Consider the following 22,376-nt stretch of genomic DNA (forward strand, 5'->3'; position numbering starts at 1 on the left):
TCAATCTCATCCAATTAACCATAAAATCCTAGTTAATTAGACTAACTTAACCAATTAGGGCCATTGAACTTAAACCAAGATTCTAATTTAAGCCGCCCCTAATCGAACTACCTAAACACCCGATGATCTACATAAACTAGTCCGAACGTAATTAACGACCTAATTAAGGATTAGAGGTTGACTCACGGTCAATTGCTCGAGGCAAGTGCGGTGGCGACCCTCGAAAATCCTCAAGCGCGGCATAGACTTGGTAGATCACGGCCTAAAATCATGAACAATTGGCCTAATCCTCTTGGCCCAAATTCTCGGCCACGAGCTTGGCACACTCGGCACATGGACTAATCTACACGGGCATACTTTCTCGACACGACCTGGCACCACCCGGGTTCTCGACCAACTTGCTCGGACACAACTAGGTCACGGCCCGGGCAACACCGGCACACGACCCGATCACACGGGTACAAATCCTTAGCACACGGCCTAGCACAAAGCAGACACGGCCCGGTTCGGGCTCGAGCATTGCTCGGCCTCCGGATAAGACATGATCGAGGATGGCCGACACTACATCTCGTGGAGCGGGGCACGAAATAGGGTAGGGCTTCGGTGAGGGCTATTCGCGGCTATTTGGGGGCTCCGGGGCTGAACTACGGTGTCGGTGAAGCTGGGGGTGGTGGCTGCGGGTTTTAGGAGGCAGGGGGTGACGACGACGGTGGTTGGGTGGCGTTGGACCTGCTGGAACCGAAGCAAAGTAGAAGCATACGTAGTAGCAGCGGTAGGGGACGAGGCAAAATAGAGCAAGCGAAGACAAGCCAGATCGGTTTCAAGGCTGCTCCGAGCTCGTCGCACGACGGTGGGTGGACGAAGATGTGGAGGTGACGGGATGAAATGGTGGTGAGTGGAGGTCGAAGGGCTGGGGAAGTGAGGGATGGTGTTCGGTGGTGTCGTTGGCCAAAAGAAAATGAAGGAAAAAGGAAGAAGAAAGAAGACAAATGAAGAGAAGAGGCAGAGGGAGAGAGTTGAGTCGGCAGCTAAGGGAGAGAGAGAAGATGTTGCCGCCTTTAACCAAGAGGGAAGAGATAAGAGTGGGTCCCACCTCATTTATTTCATTGTCTTGGCATTCATGAGGACCTAGGGGCAAAATTGTCATTTCCTAAATTAGCCGGGGGGCATTTTGGTAATTTCCAATCTTGATCGGGGGTAAAATGGTCATTTGGCATCCAAGGGTAATTCGAACGTTGAATTTCCCGGGCATCACAATAGAAATCTAACCATTTGATCTAAACTAACAACTTCCAATCTCAATCATCCAACCTAATAAAACATACATATGATCATCGTACAATCATCACATGAGAACGAAGCGATCGAGTGAGGACGTAGACGAGAAGAGGAAGCGACAAGAGGAGCGATGAGTAGACAACACCAGTAACCGCGATAGATGGGACCGTGAGAGGAGCGAGTGCATAGACAAAAGTGAGAGGAGTGAGCGCCGAGCGGAGCCGCATTGTGAAGGCAAGACGCAAGCGTTGAGCGGGAGGAGAGAAGTGAGTGTCGACCACAAGATGAGAAAATTTGATTAATTGGTTCTTCAACAATTTCTAATTTTGTTCTAATTGTGTATATATATAATGAATTGCTAATCGTAGAATATTATTCTCGTCAAACTTAAATGTAACTTATAATTATATATAATCTAGGTGGTTCAATACGGGTGGTCCGGTCCTGTCCCATTCACCATGGAATCGAGGACCGGACCACTTGGTTCTATTTATTGGGACTGGGGACCAGACTGTCCCCCTCAAGGATTGAACCAACCCGGCCGGTCCGGTCGAGTCCAGTTTGCTCATTCCTAATTTTCATGCAATCCGAATCTAATGACTCATACCTAAATCAACCAATATTACTTGAACACTTCTATATTTAACCAAATCTAGAAAAACTTGTTTCTTATACATTTATAAAAAAAAATTATATTGCTAAAACACTGTAGATAATTTTCTATGTAACTTTTAAAAGTTATTTTTTAATTTGTTATTTTTTTCTTCTATGTCCGACGAGGGTTGGTGCCAACCATCTCTAACCACAGGTGAGGGCCGACGAACCTCGTCGGATTTCGTAGAAAAAAAAGGAAAAGAAAAAAGAAAATATAAAATAAGATAAAAAATTTAAAAAATGTTAAAAAAAAAAAGACCTATTTGTTGATCCACTTAAACGTGTTAGGTAACTCCTTTGTTTATGATTCATTTAAGATCTATTAAATTTTTCGATAATCTATTTATGATCCGCTAAAATTTATATTTAAAACTTAAGACAACCCATTTATAACATGCACTATTATATATGGATTAAAATATGGGTTCCAGACTTATTTTGCCACGTCTATCTACCGGGCAAACCTCTGCATTCCATTGAACCACTAAGCTAGCGTCTCGTGTTTGTGCCACTATCTTCACACATGAATTATGGCCGAGGATGTCTTTCAAGTGCTGTCGAAGCTTTGTCGTTTTCCTTTCTTTCTCACTAATCAATCTCTCCTTTCTTCTGTGTTCATTCACATAGCCAACACCTCTCAGTGAAATAAGGCTTAGATTTATTCTCGTTATGGTCGGGAAGTCGAAGACATTGCTTAGACTTCTGCTATTTTCCTTCTGATGTCACGACGCACAACTGCTTGATGTCAGCTACAAAGAACATTGCTCCGATGGGCCCCTATTAATCCAGAAAAGTGAAAACGACGGGCCAAGCCTTCTTAAGAAGTAACAATATCACCGTCATTAGATAACTTATGATAAAAATGTTTAGATGGCCTGTATTTTGAATCATTTATGACTTGATTTTCGTAGAACTTGTCTGTCAGCTTATCTGTTAAGAAGACTATCCACACATCTTGTTTGAAAGAAGTCCATTTATCTACTGACTGAACAAGCATCCCACAGATCTTGTTCCCATTCTCTTACTGTATCCTATAACACGGCGAGTCCTGGGAGCGATCGGTCAACACTCACTCTACGTATCTTGACCTCAAGAAATTCGCAGGTTGCGATGCTCCATGATTAATATACTATAGCCATATCTTGGAGAAGGATATACTTTGCTCCAACGGCATTTTCTCACTTTTTTCAGCTGAATAAAATGGTCATGCCAACTTCCCCTGATAATTGAGAGACCCCAGCTCCCCTCTTATTTCGATTTTACGTAAAAATGGCCACCTGCATACGCTCATGCATCTCTGAGGCCAAAGACAAAAAGAAAGGGGATGGGCAACAAACATTTCAGGGCAAGAGGCTAGTTACGTCCTGGTCTATCTTCTTTCCTTCCACCAAGCCTTGTAGGCAATACATGTTCACTTTTGCTCAAGCTCTCTCTACTGTTTACCTGGAAACGATCTTCAAAGGATGGGCTTCTGTGTTGAACACCCATTCATCCAGAGGGATCACTGATGTAGGCGAAAACAGGAGGTACAAATACTTGAGGGTCTCTGCAAGGAAGAAGCTCTGCATCAAGTTGTCCTTAGCACCGGTATTCACCTGACCAAATAAACACAGAAAAAGGATAAAAGTCAATTTCAACTTTTTCCTGATGTTTCAGATTTGCACACAATGTAAAACACTTCCCTTGAACATGTATATTGACAAGTGAAATGCATAGGATACTTCGAGCTTCATGATCTACTTACGTTTGTCAGCCCGACATATCCGGTCTCTAAGCGACTGTTCTTCTCAAATGCTTTGAATATATCCCAACCCCAATCTTGATACATCTTGTTCCCGGTGAAACGCCAAAGGTAAAAGAGTGACTCGACAGTTTCGGGCCTCATGAGGTTATACAGACTATCAGCACTCATGTCCTATGGAATTTCAGTCTCTTCAGACAAATCATCCGGGACATAAGAACTTCATAAATGAGGTGAATCAAAGGTAATGTACCTTTCCAGCAGTAAAAAGGTAGTCCTCTCCTGCCAATTTTGTATTTGTTATCTGATAGAAATTGTAGCATGTCTTCCCAATCTGCAGTCCACAGTGGACAAAAGCTCACATCTTAAGCACCATCACTAATCTGCTAATATACCCCAAGTTGTTGCCACATACACCTGATATTATTACCATGGCAGCCAGAAGCTCAAGCATCTTTCACACTTCCGAAATAAAAATTTCCATGTGGACTAGGAGGAATCACGAGCACAATGGTATTGAGTAATCCCATTGTCTGGTAATTGATAGCGCTGCTTTTCACCATCTCCAATTGTTGTAAATTTAAAGACGGCCTAGATTTTCCTTACATTTTGTTCTTTGTTTTTATATCAACCAGATATGCAGTCACCCAAACAAGGATGATGATATTACTGGATTTAAGGTGTCACTCGAAAACTCTCAGTACCTCTTTCAGACAGTTATAGTTTCTGCAAGTAACAGAGAGACAATTACCTCTTCCGCAAGGGAAAGAATCATTTGAGCTTTTTGGGGGTCAAAGCCAGAAGATCCTAGAGCCAACATCCCGGAAGCAAAGCAAGCTAACTCATTCATCTGAAGGCACAAAATATCAATCAATTAGCATGCATGGCACAAAATAAAAGAGAAAGCTCTGGTGACTGGCTTCACTGACCTGATTTATCAGTGTGTTTCTGTTCTTCTCACATATGTATGCATAACCAGAAGGGGTTGATTTCCTGACCAAGCTTTGCAAGCCACTCACTGAAGTCTCCCACATCTTCCTGTCCCAGAATTGTTAGTGAATGTTGAGAACACTCCCCAAAAAAAGAAACCACTAATCATTTGATTGTATAGTTGTGGCAGCACTTCTCAGTTTTGAGGTAAGTCTATCCATATTTCAGACAGTACATTTTTCATTAATTAATCATCTTAGATATGATGATACAGGAAATCGTTGCTGCACGAATAGGAAAATTAAGGGTCCGTTTATCTAAATATAGGCCATAAACAGCCCAACCAATGACAGGAATAAGAACTGCATCATTGATAGTGTATGGTGCTTTTAGAAGTTCATGCAAATAAGAGAACATGAGAGGAAGAGTGGAGTTGAATCTTATGGTACTGCATATGGCTGATCTTTCACTCATGTTCCACTGCAATCTCTGTGTATTTAACTACCTGTAGACGTTAACAGCTTGAGTTTTATTCCCCTGTATCCACACCTTGAGTAAATACTCGTAGAAACTGCAAAGCACATACAGCTTTGAGTAAAATGTTAATATCCATATAAATGAAATGAGGAATCATAGGCAGTCACAGCCTTCAACTTGTAGGGATATTATGTAAGCCAATTGGCAGCTAGTATGGAAACGACTACCAGGACAACATACACAAGAGAAGTATTAAAACCTTCCAAGCAAGTGATGAAGATGATTCTCTTAGTCTATACTTGTTGGAGAGATCACCTTTCTAATTAATGATGCTCTTCGACTCATGGTACATGGTGAATCCATGAGTATGAATTGAGCTTTTACAAGGTGTATGACCTGTTCTGACATAACATTTCACAGACAACATCTCGGACATGCATTGCATGAACATTCAGGCCATAAAACCTAAAATGTAATGTGATGCAATGCAAATTTGTAGCAACATATTCACATATTCAACGAGTCCATCTGTCATTAAAATATACTGGTAGATGGGTTTGACTGATTTTATGCACAACGACTATAAAGCAGCAGTCTAGCTCATTCAATTTGGATTTTCTCTTTCTCCCTCTGCAAATCATTGAAATTAATATACAGCTTTGCAACTAATAGACTGCTGCTATCTGCCATTCCAGTTTGTAAAAGCTGCTGTTTTGACCGATAGACTTCGAGTAAGCACTGAGGCATATTATCTTACTCTTTTTCCATCAACCTGCATCTAAATAATATAAACCTAAGCCTGTCTAATACCTGTCGCCCAGGGCACCAAATGTGATAAACGATGGAGATGGCTTCCCAGTCCGAGGATTAATGTATACGGGAAGCAAGCCATCAGCAGGAAAATTTTTATGAAGTACTTCAATGACCTTCTCCACCTGGAAAATGGATAAGAAACGCCTAAACAACTGCGAAAAGAGTGTACTCGCATCATATGTTCAAGATCTTCTAGTTTTTGCAGTAAATAAAAAGCTCCAAGATAGTTCAGGGGGGTGGCCAGTCTTTTGATGCCACCGTATCTAGACAAGAATAAAGTGCATTCAGGGTAGCTATAAAATGATTGCTGACTGCAATTTCAAATGATACAAGGTTGAGAGATCTAAAACCTTCTCCTGATACTTGGGTTGATTTGTCCTTTGAGATAGAGCGATAAACTCAAGCTGCGTTGTCCCCACTTCAGCCAAAATACTGTTTCCCTAGAGATGCAAAGACTAAATCATGTCATTTCCTTTTATAAGACAACATGAAAGTGAAGGTTTATGCAACATCCACATAGCAAAAAGTACTTAAGGCTGGCATAGGCAGATGTCCTACTGGGGCTAAAATATTGGATCTTAGAGAACTCAGTTTTGTGAAGTATCACTATTCACACTATTTGTCACATCTCATAGTTAATGGTATTTCAAGCTTGATGCTAATGGTGACTGAACACATAAAGACCTTGTATCTGGGCGCTTGATGAGACAGCAATACACAGAATCGGTTTTCTCAGCCTTATTTTATCAGATCGAGCGAGGTCTGCGTAATGTGAATGTAAGCACATTGAAACCTTAGTCCTTTGGTATCAACATCATGGGATAATCAAGTCATAATATGCATCCTGCTTCTCATTCAATCAATCTCATGGCTTAATCATCTTCCAGACTTGCAATTCCTTTACCACTCCATATCAGGAACTTAGAAATCATAGCCATTAACCTTTCAGATCACACACCAGAGAATGTTCACGAAAACATAACAATGTCCTCTTGGATCAGCGCACAGAGAGAGAGAGAGAGAGAGATGAAATTTAAGGGTAAAGCATGATTCACGAGAAGCAGAGGAAAGGTTGGGAAATTACATTAGCTGAAGGATAATTATGAGCATGTCCAGTAACCAAGTTGATGCTGTTATAATTGATTCCAGAAGGGGTATTCCATGCAGGCAGCAACCTATCTGCTATATCTGTAGCCTTCTCCAGGAAAACTTTGTCCCCAGAAAGATCATATCCACTCACAAGTCCACCTACCATCCTGCATCAGCACAAGCAAATTTACCCGAAAGACGCCAACAAATGAATGCACGCTATTGATGTCATGTGAGGCTAGGGTTCTCCTCTAATCAATTCGATTCCGTTGATGAATGCGCAGAGAGAGAGAGGACTTCTTATCTACCTTATGGTTGTCTCAAAGACGCTAGCGTTATAATTCTTGTTGAAGTTCAAGGAGGTAGCCACCCAACTGCAACGTACACCATCAAGTTTCATTAACGACTAACAATGCCAAATGAATGCAAAATTGAAAGACAAGAACATCTCATGGAGCGGAATACAATGCATCTTCTCCATTTTCTGCTCTCTTCTCTCATGCTTTCAGCTGTTCCAGGAACATTTCTTTCAAGTGATGGATCTCAGCAGCATTTCTCACCTTAGCGGAATAAGGTTTAGCTTCTTGTTGTCGCTTTTGGAGGGATCTCAGTGTTTGTTGTATACAAATCAATGAAAAGTGACAAATCAAACCGACTACACTTCAAAGAATTTCCAAATCACATTGAAGCAACCTTAAAAATACACCAATGCCACATACCGGCTCTATTATATTTGACTCTTTCTATACAGTTCTCTGTTGCTCTCACTCCAATATAAACATTTTGCTTGCAGAGATATATGCTTCGTTGGTTCTTAAAACTTTCGAACCATTCCATTATTTGAAGTGCAGGGAAAGAGAAGGATGACACTTACTCTCTGGCTCTCTTGAACTGCTCATCAAGGCCCATGATGAACAATGTGTCGAGAGCATCAACGATGGTCACTCCCAATCCACCGAAGCTGTCGACCCCATTCATCGTCTGTGGCTGTCAACGCAACAACACATGATGGAAAACATCAGTATTTGAGGCCAATGTTAAGCTAAGACTTAAACAGCCTATAAGAAGACATGATCCTCATCCACCAAACCTGAAGCTGATCGAATCCCCAGGCATACTTCTCATAAGACGTCCACGCGTGAAGCATGGCATCTTTCACCTTCTCTCTCCTCACACTAGTCGCTGGATCATCCCCAACGTCTTTCCCGTTTGCCTCGAGTTGCTCCCTTGAGGAAGTGCGATGGCCGCAAGCAACGTCGGAAACAGAAAGCAATACGATCAAGGCAAGTGTTAATAGTTTTCCCCGGTGAACGTTTGCCATTTTCTGAGCTGGCTGAGATCTCTCCCGCCTTCTCAATTTATCGTAAGTCATTGAGCTGGAGATGAGTTGAGAGAGCAGCTGTGAGGCAGCAATATGATTGGATATGTCGCCATATTTTTTCTTCTTGGATGTCAGGGACCCTAGCGTCCGGCCTACGTCGAATAGGGCAGAGTATACATATCCATTTCTCTGTCTGGCTGTCATTTTTGACTGCTTGTGCTGAAGATCAATCGGTCAACGGCTGTGGCCCTTGGTTGGACGTTGAGAATCACGCTAGAAGTCGTTCACGGATGCTTCGTTTCCTCGCAAAAAAACGTGCTTTTCTTTTGAGCCCCGGCAACAAAGTTCAGAATTTCGTGTCTGAATATGTTAGATACATACGGTTGGAATTATCCTTCATTGCCGGCCCCATTTTCTTGCAGCCAATTTAATTTCTCCGCCCGGTGAAGGAGACTTAACGAACTTATGGAGATGACTTGGCGGAAAAATTACCAAAAAACCTTAGATTTATTGTACGCCGACCAATTCAATACTAAACCTTTCAATTTGACTAATTTAGTTCTAACTCTTTTGAGAAAAAAAAGAAAATTTTAATGAAAATACAAAAATTGTGCACGTCGACGTCGGTTATGCCACATAAAACTGCTAACATCCATGTTAGTGATTTTTGGTCAAAGATTACTTTGGTCAAATTGAAAAATTAACGACTAAATTGATATCTATATAATATGTTTATGATTTTTTGGATAGTTATTTCAATGACTCGATATGCATAAACAGGTTTATCAGTTTGGCAATACCAAGTTGATGTAATAAAGGACATGAAATAGGATAATTACACAAAATGAACCTGAAATTTGGCCTAATGCACGATATTGTCACTGAATTTTAAGTTTGTTCAATGTATTTTATGAATTTTAATTCAATGTACATTATCGTCCTTGAACTTATAATTTATTAAATGTGATCCATGAGTTTTTAATAAATGTTCAATTTAGTCCTTTGATAAAGTAAAAATATATATGTTATCTTTGACATGTATATTCATTTTCCCAAATTGAACCAATTAAAAGAATTATTATATCCTGATTCAAGTTGGATATCATTATGTGGATAATCGATGTGTAACTTTATTTTTTGTCCATCATTCAAACATACCGGGTTGGAAGCTAAATTAGCAAATTTCGCTTTGAATTAATGGAAATACCACATTGAACATATTCCATATATTTCAAGGATTAAATTAAACATGTACCAAAAGTTCAGTGATAATACTAAACAAATTAAAAGTTCGCGAACGACATTGCACACTAAGTTAGAATTCAAGAATCACATTGAACAAATTAAAAATTCAAAGACATCATTGCACATTAAACTAATGTTCAAGATCATATGCGTCATTTTCCCAATAAATATTATATCTTGAAACAGGAATAGGGATTCCAAAGATGTAGTTAGGTTCTTGCCATGTCATGATGCAAGATGGCTTGAAACATAAGTTTGGCTAGGCCGGAGACAATTCAAGGGGAGGCCACCTTTAAATTATTATCGTATTGACTGGAAATCAGGGTCTCGGATCATGGAACCAGTTAATGGACCCATTCGTGCTTAAATAGTCGCTGATAAGATGCCAAGCTCCATGATAGTGATTGCCAAAAGCAAACACAGAAACACGAGTAAGAATCCCCTGTCCCTTGGTTCATCAGGTCATCCTGAATATCTAATGAAACTGAACGGAGCATATTTTATCTCAAGAGAAAGATGGTCAAGATGCCGCTTGAAACAAGTAAAACAGGATCCCCTCAATTATTATAGCTGCAGCTATTCCAGTTAACAACGAAATCAGGGGTAATAGGGGGTCCAATGATTTTGTCCAAAATGCAGAAGCACTGCAATGTATCAGAGACAGACTCTACCCCTCTCCTGAAGCAGGGAGCTTCCTTTTCAGAATTTCGTTTTCCCTCCTCAAGTTCATAACCTTCTGCTTAAGTATTTCCACCTGCCGACTTGTAGCTGAATCTCGTTGCTCTTGAGCAAACTTTGTTCTGGTTATAAGCACTGCAGCAAATAGCAATATCCATTATCCTAAAATGTAACAAGTAAATAGCTATTCCTAGCATCCCTTTGTCCGCATACACAAAAGGGACCTTACATATACAACTAGAGCAGATAAAGCAGCCTCCGTGTTACCGTGAGTTATTTACGTGTTGGCATCTATTGATACGGACCTTACTGGGTATTTAGGATAGTCCAGAACAGGCAAAAAGGAAAGATCTATTGTACTTGAAAAGAAAAATAGAAGTGAAGCAACTGCTGACGCACATTCCTTTTCTAGATTATGAAGCTTCTTAATCAAGTCTTTCTTCTCCTCCTGCTCAAGTAGAAGACAGTCCTTCAAATCCCGAATCTCGAGTTGATCTGTGGAATGAAAAACTTATGATGTAAGAGTGAAAAGCCCTAGTGTTTTCCAGAACTTAGCACAAACATCTAGGAACTTACATTTTGAATCCAAGTCAAAATGGAGCTGCTCTAACCTGCTTGCTAGAGCTTGGATATGGATTTTATGTGTTGTTAACTCGTGGCAGAGTTGATTAATGGTTGTTTCATGTGACGCTTTCTCTGTTTGAAAGCCTCTAGCATGGAATAGCATGTCAGGCCTTAAAGAATGAAGCTTTGTGAAGCAGCTGATGAATACATGAGAAAACTCACCTAATCTGGGTCTCTAACGCTTCAACCTTAGTTGTATAATCTTGTTGCAGCAATTCTATACACCCAATTTGCTCCTGCTCATGGACTCCAGTTTGTTAAGATCATGACAGATCATAGTTCTACTTCTCCTTGGAACTCACAGAATGTCAAGAACATCAGAAAGATCCATTTATCTCATTAATGCAGGCCTTATATGGAAAACAGGTTGGTCCCCATTGCGACATGGAGTAAAGTTAAATCAGAAGCAACCTTACGTACAATTGCTTTACGGTGGTGTTCATCAATCAGTCTCTTAATTTCCTCTTCCAATCTCTGGCATTTAGTGCGACTTTCAAGCTGCAAGTTGCTTTTCAAATGAAGCGATTAGACGAAGCCAGCCTACTTACTAACTACTAGTTTTGAAGCCTCATTGTGGCTATCATCGTAATGAAGATTTGATAAAGTTACTGCAATTGCTAGGTGTTTCATAAATTGAGAAATTTGACACCTGATCAGCCAAATTGTTCATGCAACTTGAGTACAGCTTTGTGAGCCTCTCGTTGTCTGCATTGTCTCATATCCAAACATCCCAAAAGGATTTCAGTGTAAATGCTGGAATTCAGACAAAATGCAGAATCTTTCATATCTAAAAGTAATGTTTGTGACTGACATTATCGACCATGACACCACAGATGATGCAGCAATCAGTAAATTCGGTAAACAAAGTTTAGAGACCTTGGAACTGTTCCCACTAGGAGTATGATGGCAAAAGCGACAGTCCAATTATTACAAGCCGTGGATCGGTATATCTGCAGCTCAACCACTTGAACTCAATTTTTCAAAGAATTCACAGAACGAAAAAGGGGAAAATCCGTGGGCTTGTCAGCTCCAATACTCGGTGCTGAGGCAGACTTCTGAAGCCTACCTTTAACACTACCCTCGTTGTAATTGAGCATCAAAGTCCTACATCTGAGGAACAACAGGACAAAAGAAAGAGAACTCATGGGCAAAGTCACTGCACCAATCATCATAGCTACCTGCCTTGTCCAATTGACAATCGCCACGACTATTTTTGTTATTTTATTATAGGAATACATCAAGGAACTAATACTACCACCATGGAGAGGGTATTAAAGCAACCATTTGAAGACTGCAAGACTCAGGACGAAATCGAACCTTGTTTTAGGCCGTCACAACTGATTTCAAGAGCTTCTCGCTTTCTAACCTCGGCATCACAGCTCAACCTCAGCGATTGGATCTCTGCTACTCCTCTCTCAAAATCCTGAACAAGAGTTACGACATTACGGGAAGAAACGATCGAAATCGCCTCTGTCGGACTTACTAGACAAACGCAGAAACAATCGAATGAAACCGAACTTTCATTATTACGATTCGAACTCTACATCTACATCGTCGTCAATAAAGAGAAGCAAATGCCAGGCGAAGCTGAAATTACGGTGAATCCGTATGCGAAGCTCCAACGGAGAAACGATAATCCAAGCGAAGCAAAAGGAGGCAAGGCCTTTACTTCATAGATTTGATCAAAGGTCGAAAGGAGCGTTCCCGTTTCGCTGTCACTGGTCGCCGCCATTGCAGCGGGTTTGAGTCTCGCCGACGAGGTCCAACTGTCGAGACTGTGTCTTCGGTTTGGAGGAGGCTGAGGCCATTCCATTCCCCGATTCCTTTTTTTATTTTTTTTTTGGCTCTCGCGGTAAGTTAAAAGCACACCGCGGGAAATGCCATCGGTAAGTTACAGCTTTCGAGTTTAGAAGCAATGTCGAAAATTTGTGAACTTTGAAATTGTCAACTTTTTGCGACTTCTTATACATAACAAAAGTATATATGAAAACGAAAAATACGCAACAATCCTACAATGTTATGGCGATTTGTCGTAATTTAGTACGAAAGAGTCAACAACAACCAATTTTTTTTTTTGTGGTACAATACTACGTTGATTAATGTGTATTGAAAATTTCCCATCAAGCCAAGCAAATATTGAGCATATAATGTTTTTCATTATTCAGGATTTTGACGATTGCAACAATCAATTGCACTTAAAAAGAGACACTATAATAACATCACCGCGAAACTTGAAAATGGATAGTTCTCCAAGAAATCAAAACGAGTTGATTTAGGCGATAACGTTCGAACTCTTCGTACATCATGCTCGATTCAAATCTCACTTGTCGGCAATTCTCAAAGGTAGGCGATCCGTAAATCCTTTATAAATTTTGTTTAGGCATGTAGTATGCCTCTACCTTGGCATTGGATAACCTCCCCTCCTCCTCGACTTTTGTGTATTAAAAAAATAAAGGGGGGCCTCCAAGAAGCCAAATATTCTTGTCTTGTTGGGTATATAAAGAACCACAGCCAAAGGTCCCGGACACAGGACACAAAAGGTTGCAAGCACTCTTTTCCAAGGAAAGCATCAATCCCTCCTTCCAAAAACAAGCACGATCGCGTATGGAGTCCATTGATGAGGAATTCCACAATTACTGGGAAACTCTCATGTTCTTCCAATCCGAAGAGCTTCACGAGTATCCACTCTGTTCCCTCCATCTCATATAAAAAAAAAAAAAGCCTTCACGCAAGACACCCTGTCTTGTGTTATTGTCTCTCTCTCTTCTCTGTTCTCTGTTCTCACAATGTTGCTTTTGCTTCCTTCTCTTTCTTTCGGTTCCTTATGCGGCCAATTTGCAGCTGCGTCAGCGAGGCGATTTCCAGATTCAATGGCTCGAGTTCGCTGGGCGCGGCAGCGTTGCCAGTAGCATCTAAAAGCATTGTCTTGGAAAGAAACAGGAGGAAGAAGCTCAATGAAAGGCTCTTTGCACTTAGAGCTCTTGTCCCCAAGATAAGCAAGGTCTCTCCCAGTACCAACTTGATAATGGCATCACGCCGTAGTAGCTCAGTATTTATACGTTCATATTGCGATCAGCTTCGATGACTATGGTAGTTTGGATTTGTTACCTGAACGTTGAAGTTTGAATCGGACTGTGCTGTTTGTACCTTGATGATGACGTTTTAGATGGATAAGGCGTCAATAGTGAAGGATGCTATTGATTACATCCAAGAGTTGCGTGAGCAAGAAGGGAAAGTCCGAGCCGAGATAGCGGAGCTCGAATCTGCAATTCTGAAGAAAAACCCCGACTTTAAATTTGAGCAAGAACGATCGCCGGTCCACCCAAAATCTAAGACGAAGAGAAGAAAGCTGCGCCATGATAGTTCCAAGAGTCCAGACACCGCTCCAATTGAACTTCTTGAGGTAACTCTCTCTCTCTCTCTCTCTCTCTCTCTCTCTCTCTGAGCAATAACTCATGGGTGTATACTGATCCCATCAACTTGCCCCATACTGAAAAGAAATCTATTGAATGATGAGGAAATATTGCAGCTGAGAGTGATGGAAGTTGGAGAGAAGAGTGTGGTGGTCAGCTTGACTTGTAGCAACAGAGGAGACACGATGGTTAAACTCTGTCAAGCGTTCGAGTCTCTGAAGCTCAAAATAGTCACCGCCAACATCACCGCCCTCTCGGGGAAGCTTTCGAAGATGGTGTTCATAGAGGTACGTGTTCGATTCAATCCAAAGGAGGTGCATTTGGATTGATCATGGAAATACATTATTTATTGATTTCGACAAGTAGACTGTAAGGTAGATGACCATGAATCAGCGTATAAGGATAGGATAAACCCGAAAACATCCGATGAAGCTTCGTAATTTACAGTCTTCTGTTTCTTGTGGAAGAACTGTCGATTAATTTGCTTGACGGAATGTGATAAGTGCAACAGTAGTAGCGTGAATAGAAATGAACGTTGGGGCGTAGATGGAGCTGGAAATTGCTGAACCACTCAGACAAAGTGGATCTGCCAATAAGGAGCACGTTTATCTCATTTGAACATTGATCAGGTACAGTCCATCAAACAACTTTAAACATGTGGGATTAGGCACGTTTGCCAGTTTTTGGAGTATCGTCCCAAAACAAGTTAGAGAAGAAGTCAAGAGCATGTAGCCTCGTCACACGAAAAAGATGTTAGATTGTAAAATTCCCACCATGTCGTCTATCATTTGACGACTAAAGTACAAATCACAAACGTCATCCCACGCAAGGTAAGCCACCTTTCCACTTCTGTCAATTTTCTGAATCCAAGCTCTCACACGCCATCAATTAGTGACAGAGTAGTCTACGAGACGCTAACTTAGAACGCATTTTGGTTTTTTTTCCAATGTAACTATGAACTTGTATCATCTGGGTCAAGATAGATTTGTCGAGAAGAATGCGAGAAAAGGGTGTGATCGCGATCGACATCTGTTTACTGTCAACCTCCTCGTCCTATAAAAAGTGACATAATTCTATGCGCCCCGTCAGTTTAATGGTGTCTATGGATGTTTGGAAGAGGATTTCCGGTCTCAAATCTGGACTTCTTATGCTTTCCCACCGCCCCTAAGAGACAGAACGAGGGCAGGCATTCCAGTTTCCTCCGTCTCACACTCAGTTGTCTTAACCGAACCGGTGTTCTGCAGACGGTCGTGCGCACGAGCCAACCACCTACTGTCCAAGATCATATTGGTCATGCGATTTGTGTGCCGATAATTTAATCTTCTCTCAGTTTTAGACGAAGACAAGGGGGCCCTTCTAGTACTTGTCTTGCTAAACTTGGGGCTAAAACCAAAATCCTGTGGAGATCTTGGTGCTGTTTTTATAATCCCGCCCTAGTTTTAGACGAAGACAGCCTAGGTAGCGTGGCCCCGCATTGGACATGCATGATCAGGTTACATGCAGTTGATAATGATGCTGGGTTCCCATTTTTATTGAGAAACGAACGAGTGCGGAGCAACGTGATGACTTGTGGAAGTAGACATGATGCCCCCCCATATGCTTGGTCTCGTTCCATGATTGCTTCACATTTCATGTTTGATCTTGTGTTTGTCGTAGCTGAGGCCACTGCAATTGCCCCACTCATCTTTTCCTCTCTTTTATAATTTTTTGGCAGAAGGAAGAGAAGCAGGGTAAGGAGCACATTCAATCCAAAATCGAAGCCGCCATTGCAGCTCTGAATAATCCTCATGCCGAGCCCTCCGATGCGAGCGCTAAGCAATTATGAGCTGAAAACACACAGAAGGGTCGGATTCCATTAGCGTTCACGGGATGTCATTCTCGGTGGCGGGGTAGTACCAAATCGAGCGTTGAATTAGTGTTCAAAATATGAATCTTTTTTGCTTCGATAACGCTTCATGTTGAATTCTATGCTATGTGGACAGTAAGATGTTCTTCTGCACATCCAGATCTAAAGCTAAAGGGGATGGGAATTAAGTCCTCTTATTGACCGAGGTGGCCCTTCAGGCAAAGGATTGTGCTCTGTTGAGTGTTGTTCTGATGATAGAACAATGTTTCTTTCACATCTGCCTTTTCTATAATTGAGGACCGGTCGGTTGGATCTGCTTTAAAAACAATGTCGTATCTTGCCCGTCTACAGGTGTAGGCAAGCGATACCATCCGATGACCAGCCATAGGACCTATGATTATGGTAGGACCAGATTTGTTTGTTCGTATCCTTAAGCGAAGCTCACAAGAAAGAAACAAACGAATTAAGAAGTATAGGACCAAATTATTGGCTCTCTTCTTGCATCACTCTCCTTCATTATTATTGCTGGAGCATGTAATAATCACCAGTCGAGACGTGTCGAGATTGAAATTATTGCTGGAGCATGTGATAACCGTCAGAAAACAAACCTTCTTTGTTGAATTTCACGAGCAGCAGGTGAAAGTGAGAATGTTTTAATTATTTTGTTCAAAAGATCTCTAAACTATAATAAAGATTGAAAGGGAGAAATCGGGACAAACTTGATTGGCTCATGAGGATTGAATGCGGGATTAGTAGTTCTGTACGGAATGGGGTAAAAACGATACAATAAAGCTGAAAACACAAATATGATATCAGGTCACGTATGATCGGTGCTGGAAACCGACTCTTCTCAACCTCAAATCTATCGGGTAAGATAAAAAAAAATTTCAAAGGTCCGCGTCGAAATACGACACTGAAGTCAGAAATGATGTACAAAACCAAAACGTGATTGTGAAATGGGGATCTGCATGGCAAAACTTATTTTGCTTTTTGGGCAGCGAAGATGTAGTTGGCAACATGAGCAATATCGAAAAATATAAAAAAAAAAAAATGGCGAAAGCCCAATGGGTCAACTTGACAACAAAAGCCCAACAAAGGCCCAATAGAGCCTCCGCGTCGGATGCTCTTTACTGCGAAAGAATTGTGGAAATCCCACTTTCTTCCCCAATCCAAATCTCCTCTCCCTCCTCCTTCCTCCCCCTCCTCCCATGGAGTCGTTGATGTTTAACTACGCTTCGTCGGACGAAGATGAAGAAGTTTGTCGTCGCGACGAACCACAATCTCGCCTGTCCTCTCACTCCTCTCCTTCTAAAACCACCTCCTCTTTCTCTTGTCTGCCTCCACCGAAATCATCTTCGTCTTCTCTCTTCTCCTCTCTCACCCAACCCAAGCAAACCCTAACTTCTTCTTCTTCTTCTTCTCGCTCTAACCCCAAAACCGTTCGCTCCGATGAAGGAAACTCCAAGTCTCCCGCTCCGGTCGCCTCCGGATCCTCCTCCAGACTCTTCTCTTCGCTCCCTCAGCCGAAACAGCAATCGCTGTCGAACCTCCCTCCGGCGAGCGCAAACTCCAGCACGAGGCGGATCGTGCAATTCAGACCTCCCGTTCACGCTTCGCTTACGAGCCCTAGCGCAATCGACGATGACGAAGAAGATGACGAGGATGAGAAGGAGAAGGAGCGCAAGCGGCGGCGGGATTCTGAATCTGCGGCTCAGACTTCCTCTGTCATGTCCTTCCTTTCGAGCATCCCCGCGCCGCGGAACTCCTCCACTTTGGGCGCCCTTCCTTCCGCTGGTTCTGGCCGGAGATCGGTCATTGAAACAGATGCCTCTGCTGTGGGTTCTACTGGCGTGGAATCGAGCAATGGCAGTAATAATCAAACCGTCGGTAATTATAGCACTTATGAGACTAAGGATTCAGGGATGGATCAAAATGGGGGGGCTTCTGAGTATCACGAGGTTTATGGAAGTTATCATGGCAGCTATGATCAGAATGCTAGCGGGAGTGATATTTCATGCTACGGAGCATACGAAAATTATAGTAATCATGGGGAGTACGGGAATTATGCGAATAATACAGATTATGCAACTGTGGCATCCGCTGGGGTGGTGCAGGAGATGTCCGACGGTGCAGTGAGAGCTTCAGGGAAGAGAGGGAGGAATGAGATTCCAGCGGAAATAGTGGAGGTGAAGCAGGACGAGTTGATGAAGAATCGACCTAGGGAGGACCAGGTGAAATTGACCGGGATTGCTTTTGGACCTTCTTATCAGGTACGAAGACCAATGTCATGATTATCATCTTCACTATCAAGTGTTCTGTGAAACTTTATTCGAAATTGTCTCTGTGATTGCTACTATTAATTGAACATTTTGTTGGAGATCCTGTGGGGCAGTATGATTTATAGCAGTTCTTCAAGTTCAAACTAGGCATATTGCTGATCCCATTACCTTGTGTAGTTACGTGGGCAGCGCAGTTTGTCTAGGCATTCTAGAAAGGAGGAAGGCTGAGTTTCTCTTCCTTGTTTCGTATGTGCTGTGAGAAACTTTGTTGAAGCCTATGTTCCTAGTGGATGTCAGTTCAACTATTTTAATGCTGCCTGCTACCGCTCTAGTTAGAATTTTAATTACCAATGTTTCTGCATTTGTTTATGGCAGCATATAATGAACTCTCTTACGTGTCCCCTAGCAGGGTCTGCTACATGGATCTTGGTACTCCATTTCGTGTGACCCAAACTATATCCTCCATATATTTAATACTCAAGACATTTCTTCAAATATTCGCCACATCTTTCCAGCTTTCTCCTTCCTGAGGCTTTTATCTTGTATCTTCATCATAACATCATATCTTCTCACTGATGCCTTTAGACAAACCATCCCAAAGGAGTTTCATTCCTATTATATTCTCTCATCTTGTCGTCAATTGAAGTCATGCCAACTACTTTAGGGATGCGGTAAATTTAAATTATATCTTTCCTTGAGTATCCAGACATCAACTAGATCATTCATTTTTGCCAAAATCATTTTCCACTGTTGTTCATATAACGGTATTGACCCCAATTAGTTTGGGATAAAGGTGATGTTCATGTTCATGTTCATATAACGGTATTGAGCTTCGCAATATTAACAGTGTTAGTGTTGGTGTTGGTGCTGGAAGATATCAATTATTTTATGTCAGTTATATTTTGTTGTGGTACAGGATACCATTTGCGCTACTCGACTTCATCTATTCTTCTTGTATCCATGGCAATATCCCCCTTTCTCCTCTATTTGCAAAACTAGTCGAATGCCTTGTGCCATGCACAGGATTTATATCTCCTCGAAATGTTCCGATACTAATGTAGTTGTAGTTTTCTACCCCTTTAATTAGAGTTTAATAAGTATACGCTGAAGACCGCTATAAAGATTATTAAAGGTCAATCTCGTGCAGAAGAGGCAATGTCTAAATTTATGGTGGGATCTGAGTCAGATATCAATTAAGTGATTCATCTACCTTATAGAATTAATGGGACTTAAATTTCAGGTGGTAAATTTTATTTGGTATCTGCCTAGTGATACAGAAAATATATTATTCTGCAGTAGAAGTCTCTCATAAATTGCGATTTTTAGTTTAAATTAGTTTGTGATTCACCGAAATGGTTCCAGGTTAATCTTAACACTGTTACTGTTAATTTATGATATACAATAACCTATCTCGTGTCTTTGCTTGAGTGGAATGTCAATCATACTTTATGGACTGTTTGTTGCTATTACCTGATTTTTTCCTACATACTGTATACAATTATTCAAGATGAAAATAACAAAAAGTTATTGGAAACATATTTGTCTGCTGATCAAATTTGTAGGAATATAGGCCAATACTCAACAACTTGTGTTTCAATGATAGCTAAGGCGGTCAGGCTACCTTCACTAAATAAAAATAACATCAGTGGAATTTATTGTTAGTGTTTACTATTTCACTAGTAATAAGTCTGTGAAGAATTGTAGATAGTTAACGTAATTTGAACAATGACTTGTTTTCGTTAGTGAAAAAGCTAATATTCCAATTTCAGGTTGAATACTTTATACACTTGATTATGTGTGTTTCTGTGATATGAGAAAGTTATGGTGCAAAATATCTTGTTACCATGCAATAGGTTCTGGAGAAGAAAAGAAAAAAAAAGAACATACAATCTGCTTGTTTTTAGTTTTTCAGCTAGGACGAAAAATTTTGAAATCAACCACCCACACGGGTGGCGCCGCTGGTTCGCGCACTCTTCCTCTCGCAAAAGGTCAAGTGTTCGAATCCTAGGAGCGTCGCAGGGTGACTTACCCGGTGGCAAGTGTGTGGTGGCTAGCACGTGTTGCCCCCAGGGTTTACCCCGCAGCTGCCGGCCATGCGGGGGTTCCTGGGTTATCAAAAAAAAAAAAAAAAATTTGAAATCAAAGTAAACTCTACTTTCAAGACAAAAGGTCAGATTATGAGATAACAGAATTTGGCAAGTGCAGCTGCTAGGTGGCTAAGGTCGTGTAAACCTAGGATGAAATAGCAGCTAGGTGTCGGTGTTTGGGTAGAAGAAAAATGAGTTTGTGCGATTGGTCGGCTAGCACGAAGAAAACACGCTCAATCTCTCTCTTTTTATATATGGTGTTTAAGTAGTTGCAGGCTAGTACAAAATACTCAGCTCTATGGAGACTGTTCGTCTCCATTTTGAACCTTTTCCTTTACTAAATCAGCACTGGCCTCTATGGTCATTGAAGTAAACATAAACGTGAGGCTATGACATTTTTTTCCTTTTTTTCACTGAGTTCCAATTTTCTATTATTAGGGTTCTGGGTATTGCTATTGGCAAATCCTTTATTCCTCCTAGCATCCTAGTTGACATCACCCTTCTATCATTGACATGCTTCGTTGCTTCTAGGTGAGCAACGGTACCTTTCTCCCCCAAAACCCTCTCAAGACTTTTCCCGAAACCATGTCCTCTGCCTTTTAGAGAAGTATGAAAAACCATGGGCGAACCTCATTTCTGTCCTTTTTCTCATCCATCATTAATAAGAGAACAAATTAAATTAGGACTATAACAAATCAGTTTCTAAAGCTGTGCAATGCAAGGGAATTCTACTTTACATACGTGCTTTGCTCTTCTTTGTTTTAGTATTGCTTTTTTTCATCAGGCATTCACTTACACACTGTATTTATTTTCATGTAGTATGTACTGAGTTGTACTGAAGACACTACTGTACGCTGCTATGGCTGTCTTTGCTGTCCAAAACACATCATGCGTGCAATTGTTATAGCTGTCGTCTTAATAGAACGTCATCTATCATTCAATTTTTTCAGCGACTTGGCAATGTCTAAAGCTCAACTGCTCGCTTTGTCCATCTGATGTAGAGTTGTTAAAACTAGAACATAACCAGTTCAACTAATGATGCAAACCGTGGTTTATAGTTATTTTGTCCCCGGTGTAAAGCATCTGAAGTAAGGATTTCTTTGTTTTCTGGTAATGATCAATAAATCTTCTGAAGGGAAAACATGGAAATTTGTCAATCTCCTTTGTAGAAGGTTAGCAGTTGTGTCCGACCAGAAAAGAAAGAAGTTGTGTCCAACATAGCACTTGCAGTAGACAACAGGGAAAGAGAATGAACTTGAAAAGGGCAGATTTTTTTGGCGTTCATGTTGCTGCCTATACCTATGGAGTAACTTTTGGAAATGGGTCTATGGTTTGATTGCATTCCTTTCGCATCACTTGCGTTTTCAACAAGTTGTCGATATAAATTTCATATGCTTTGCCGAATATCTTGAAGCTCTTTTATATATGTGTTCTTTGCACTGACCTCTTTATGCACGGAAATTGGTAGCCTGTTTCAACAAAAGGAAAGCCTTCCAAACTCCATAAGAGGAAGCATCAGATTGGTACTCTGTACTTTGATATGAAGCAGAAAGAGATGGAGCTTGCAGAACGGCGTGCGAGAGGCTTCCTTACAAAGGCTCAAACGCACGCAAAGTATGGATGGTAATATGGAAGCTGTGTGTGATTCTGAGAGGTTGCCTTGAGAACCGTGAAAGCTCTGGAACATGTATCCGTGGACTGTCATGTGTGTAGAACAACTGTTATCATCTTGTATGTACTTTAATGTTTCTGTTTTGGAAAATTACTCTTGCTCTCCAGGTGGATGATGAGCTTCCATGTGAAGAAAATTATTAGTTGCGGAGTGTTTTAGTTCATCAGAGTTGCTGTGTGGATGTTGTTGCTGAGACAGGAGGATGGTGAAAATGGTTGGCAACATGTCA

General features: G+C 41.2%; 4 protein-coding genes and 1 long non-coding RNA gene across 7 annotated transcripts; 3 read left to right on the plus strand and 2 right to left on the minus strand.

Annotated features, from left to right (window-relative positions):
- Positions 1-3,371: 3,371 nt before the first annotated feature.
- LOC115744549 (mannosyl-oligosaccharide 1,2-alpha-mannosidase MNS1-like) lies at positions 3,372-8,462 on the minus strand. Of its 2 annotated transcripts, XM_048278156.1 has the most exons (13): positions 8,235-8,462; positions 8,073-8,195; positions 7,857-7,969; positions 7,291-7,356; positions 6,978-7,149; positions 6,244-6,333; positions 5,891-6,015; positions 5,109-5,174; positions 4,603-4,711; positions 4,425-4,523; positions 3,927-4,007; positions 3,677-3,847; positions 3,372-3,527 (listed from the first exon to the last, which is right to left on the minus strand). In XM_048278156.1, the coding sequence occupies exons 1-13, from the start codon at positions 8,352-8,354 to the stop codon at positions 3,372-3,374; spliced, it is 1,491 nt and encodes a 496-aa protein (XP_048134113.1). In that variant the 5' UTR covers positions 8,355-8,462. The 2 variants fall into 2 exon arrangements, with proteins under 2 accessions (XP_048134113.1, XP_030535642.2); XM_030679782.2 differs by having other exon boundaries at positions 8,073-8,462.
- A 1,565-nt stretch (positions 8,463-10,027) lies between these two features.
- LOC115744550 (protein At-4/1) lies at positions 10,028-14,278 on the minus strand. Of its 2 annotated transcripts, none has more exons than XM_048278157.1 (9): positions 14,259-14,278; positions 12,520-12,673; positions 12,168-12,273; positions 11,500-11,555; positions 11,271-11,348; positions 11,013-11,086; positions 10,803-10,936; positions 10,532-10,721; positions 10,028-10,361 (listed from the first exon to the last, which is right to left on the minus strand). In XM_048278157.1, the coding sequence occupies exons 2-9, from the start codon at positions 12,661-12,663 to the stop codon at positions 10,289-10,291; spliced, it is 855 nt and encodes a 284-aa protein (XP_048134114.1). In that variant the 5' UTR covers positions 12,664-12,673; positions 14,259-14,278; the 3' UTR covers positions 10,028-10,288. The 2 variants fall into 2 exon arrangements, with proteins under 2 accessions (XP_048134114.1, XP_030535644.1); XM_030679784.2 differs by having other exon boundaries at positions 10,626-10,721; positions 14,259-14,276.
- Positions 13,349-16,364, plus strand: LOC115744551 (transcription factor bHLH35-like). Its single transcript, XM_030679786.2, has 5 exons — positions 13,349-13,528; positions 13,692-13,851; positions 14,017-14,253; positions 14,380-14,550; positions 15,978-16,364. Exons 1-5 carry the CDS (start codon positions 13,455-13,457, stop codon positions 16,086-16,088), a joined length of 753 nt encoding a protein of 250 aa, XP_030535646.1. The 5' UTR covers positions 13,349-13,454; the 3' UTR covers positions 16,089-16,364.
- An 881-nt stretch (positions 16,365-17,245) lies between these two features.
- Positions 17,246-22,310, plus strand: LOC115744557 (suppressor protein SRP40). The gene is made up of 2 exons (XM_030679791.2): positions 17,246-18,379; positions 21,944-22,310. The coding sequence occupies exons 1-2, from the start codon at positions 17,318-17,320 to the stop codon at positions 22,100-22,102; spliced, it is 1,221 nt and encodes a 406-aa protein (XP_030535651.1). The 5' UTR covers positions 17,246-17,317; the 3' UTR covers positions 22,103-22,310.
- Positions 18,689-20,214, plus strand: LOC115744558. Its single transcript, XR_004015817.2, has 2 exons — positions 18,689-19,168; positions 19,219-20,214. It is a non-coding gene; the product is annotated as an uncharacterized LOC115744558 (long non-coding RNA).
- Positions 22,311-22,376: the final 66 nt, after the last annotated feature.

This window comes from Rhodamnia argentea, chromosome 4 (genome assembly GCF_020921035.1).
Source record: "Rhodamnia argentea isolate NSW1041297 chromosome 4, ASM2092103v1, whole genome shotgun sequence".
Taxonomy (NCBI): Eukaryota; Viridiplantae; Streptophyta; class Magnoliopsida; order Myrtales; family Myrtaceae; genus Rhodamnia; species Rhodamnia argentea.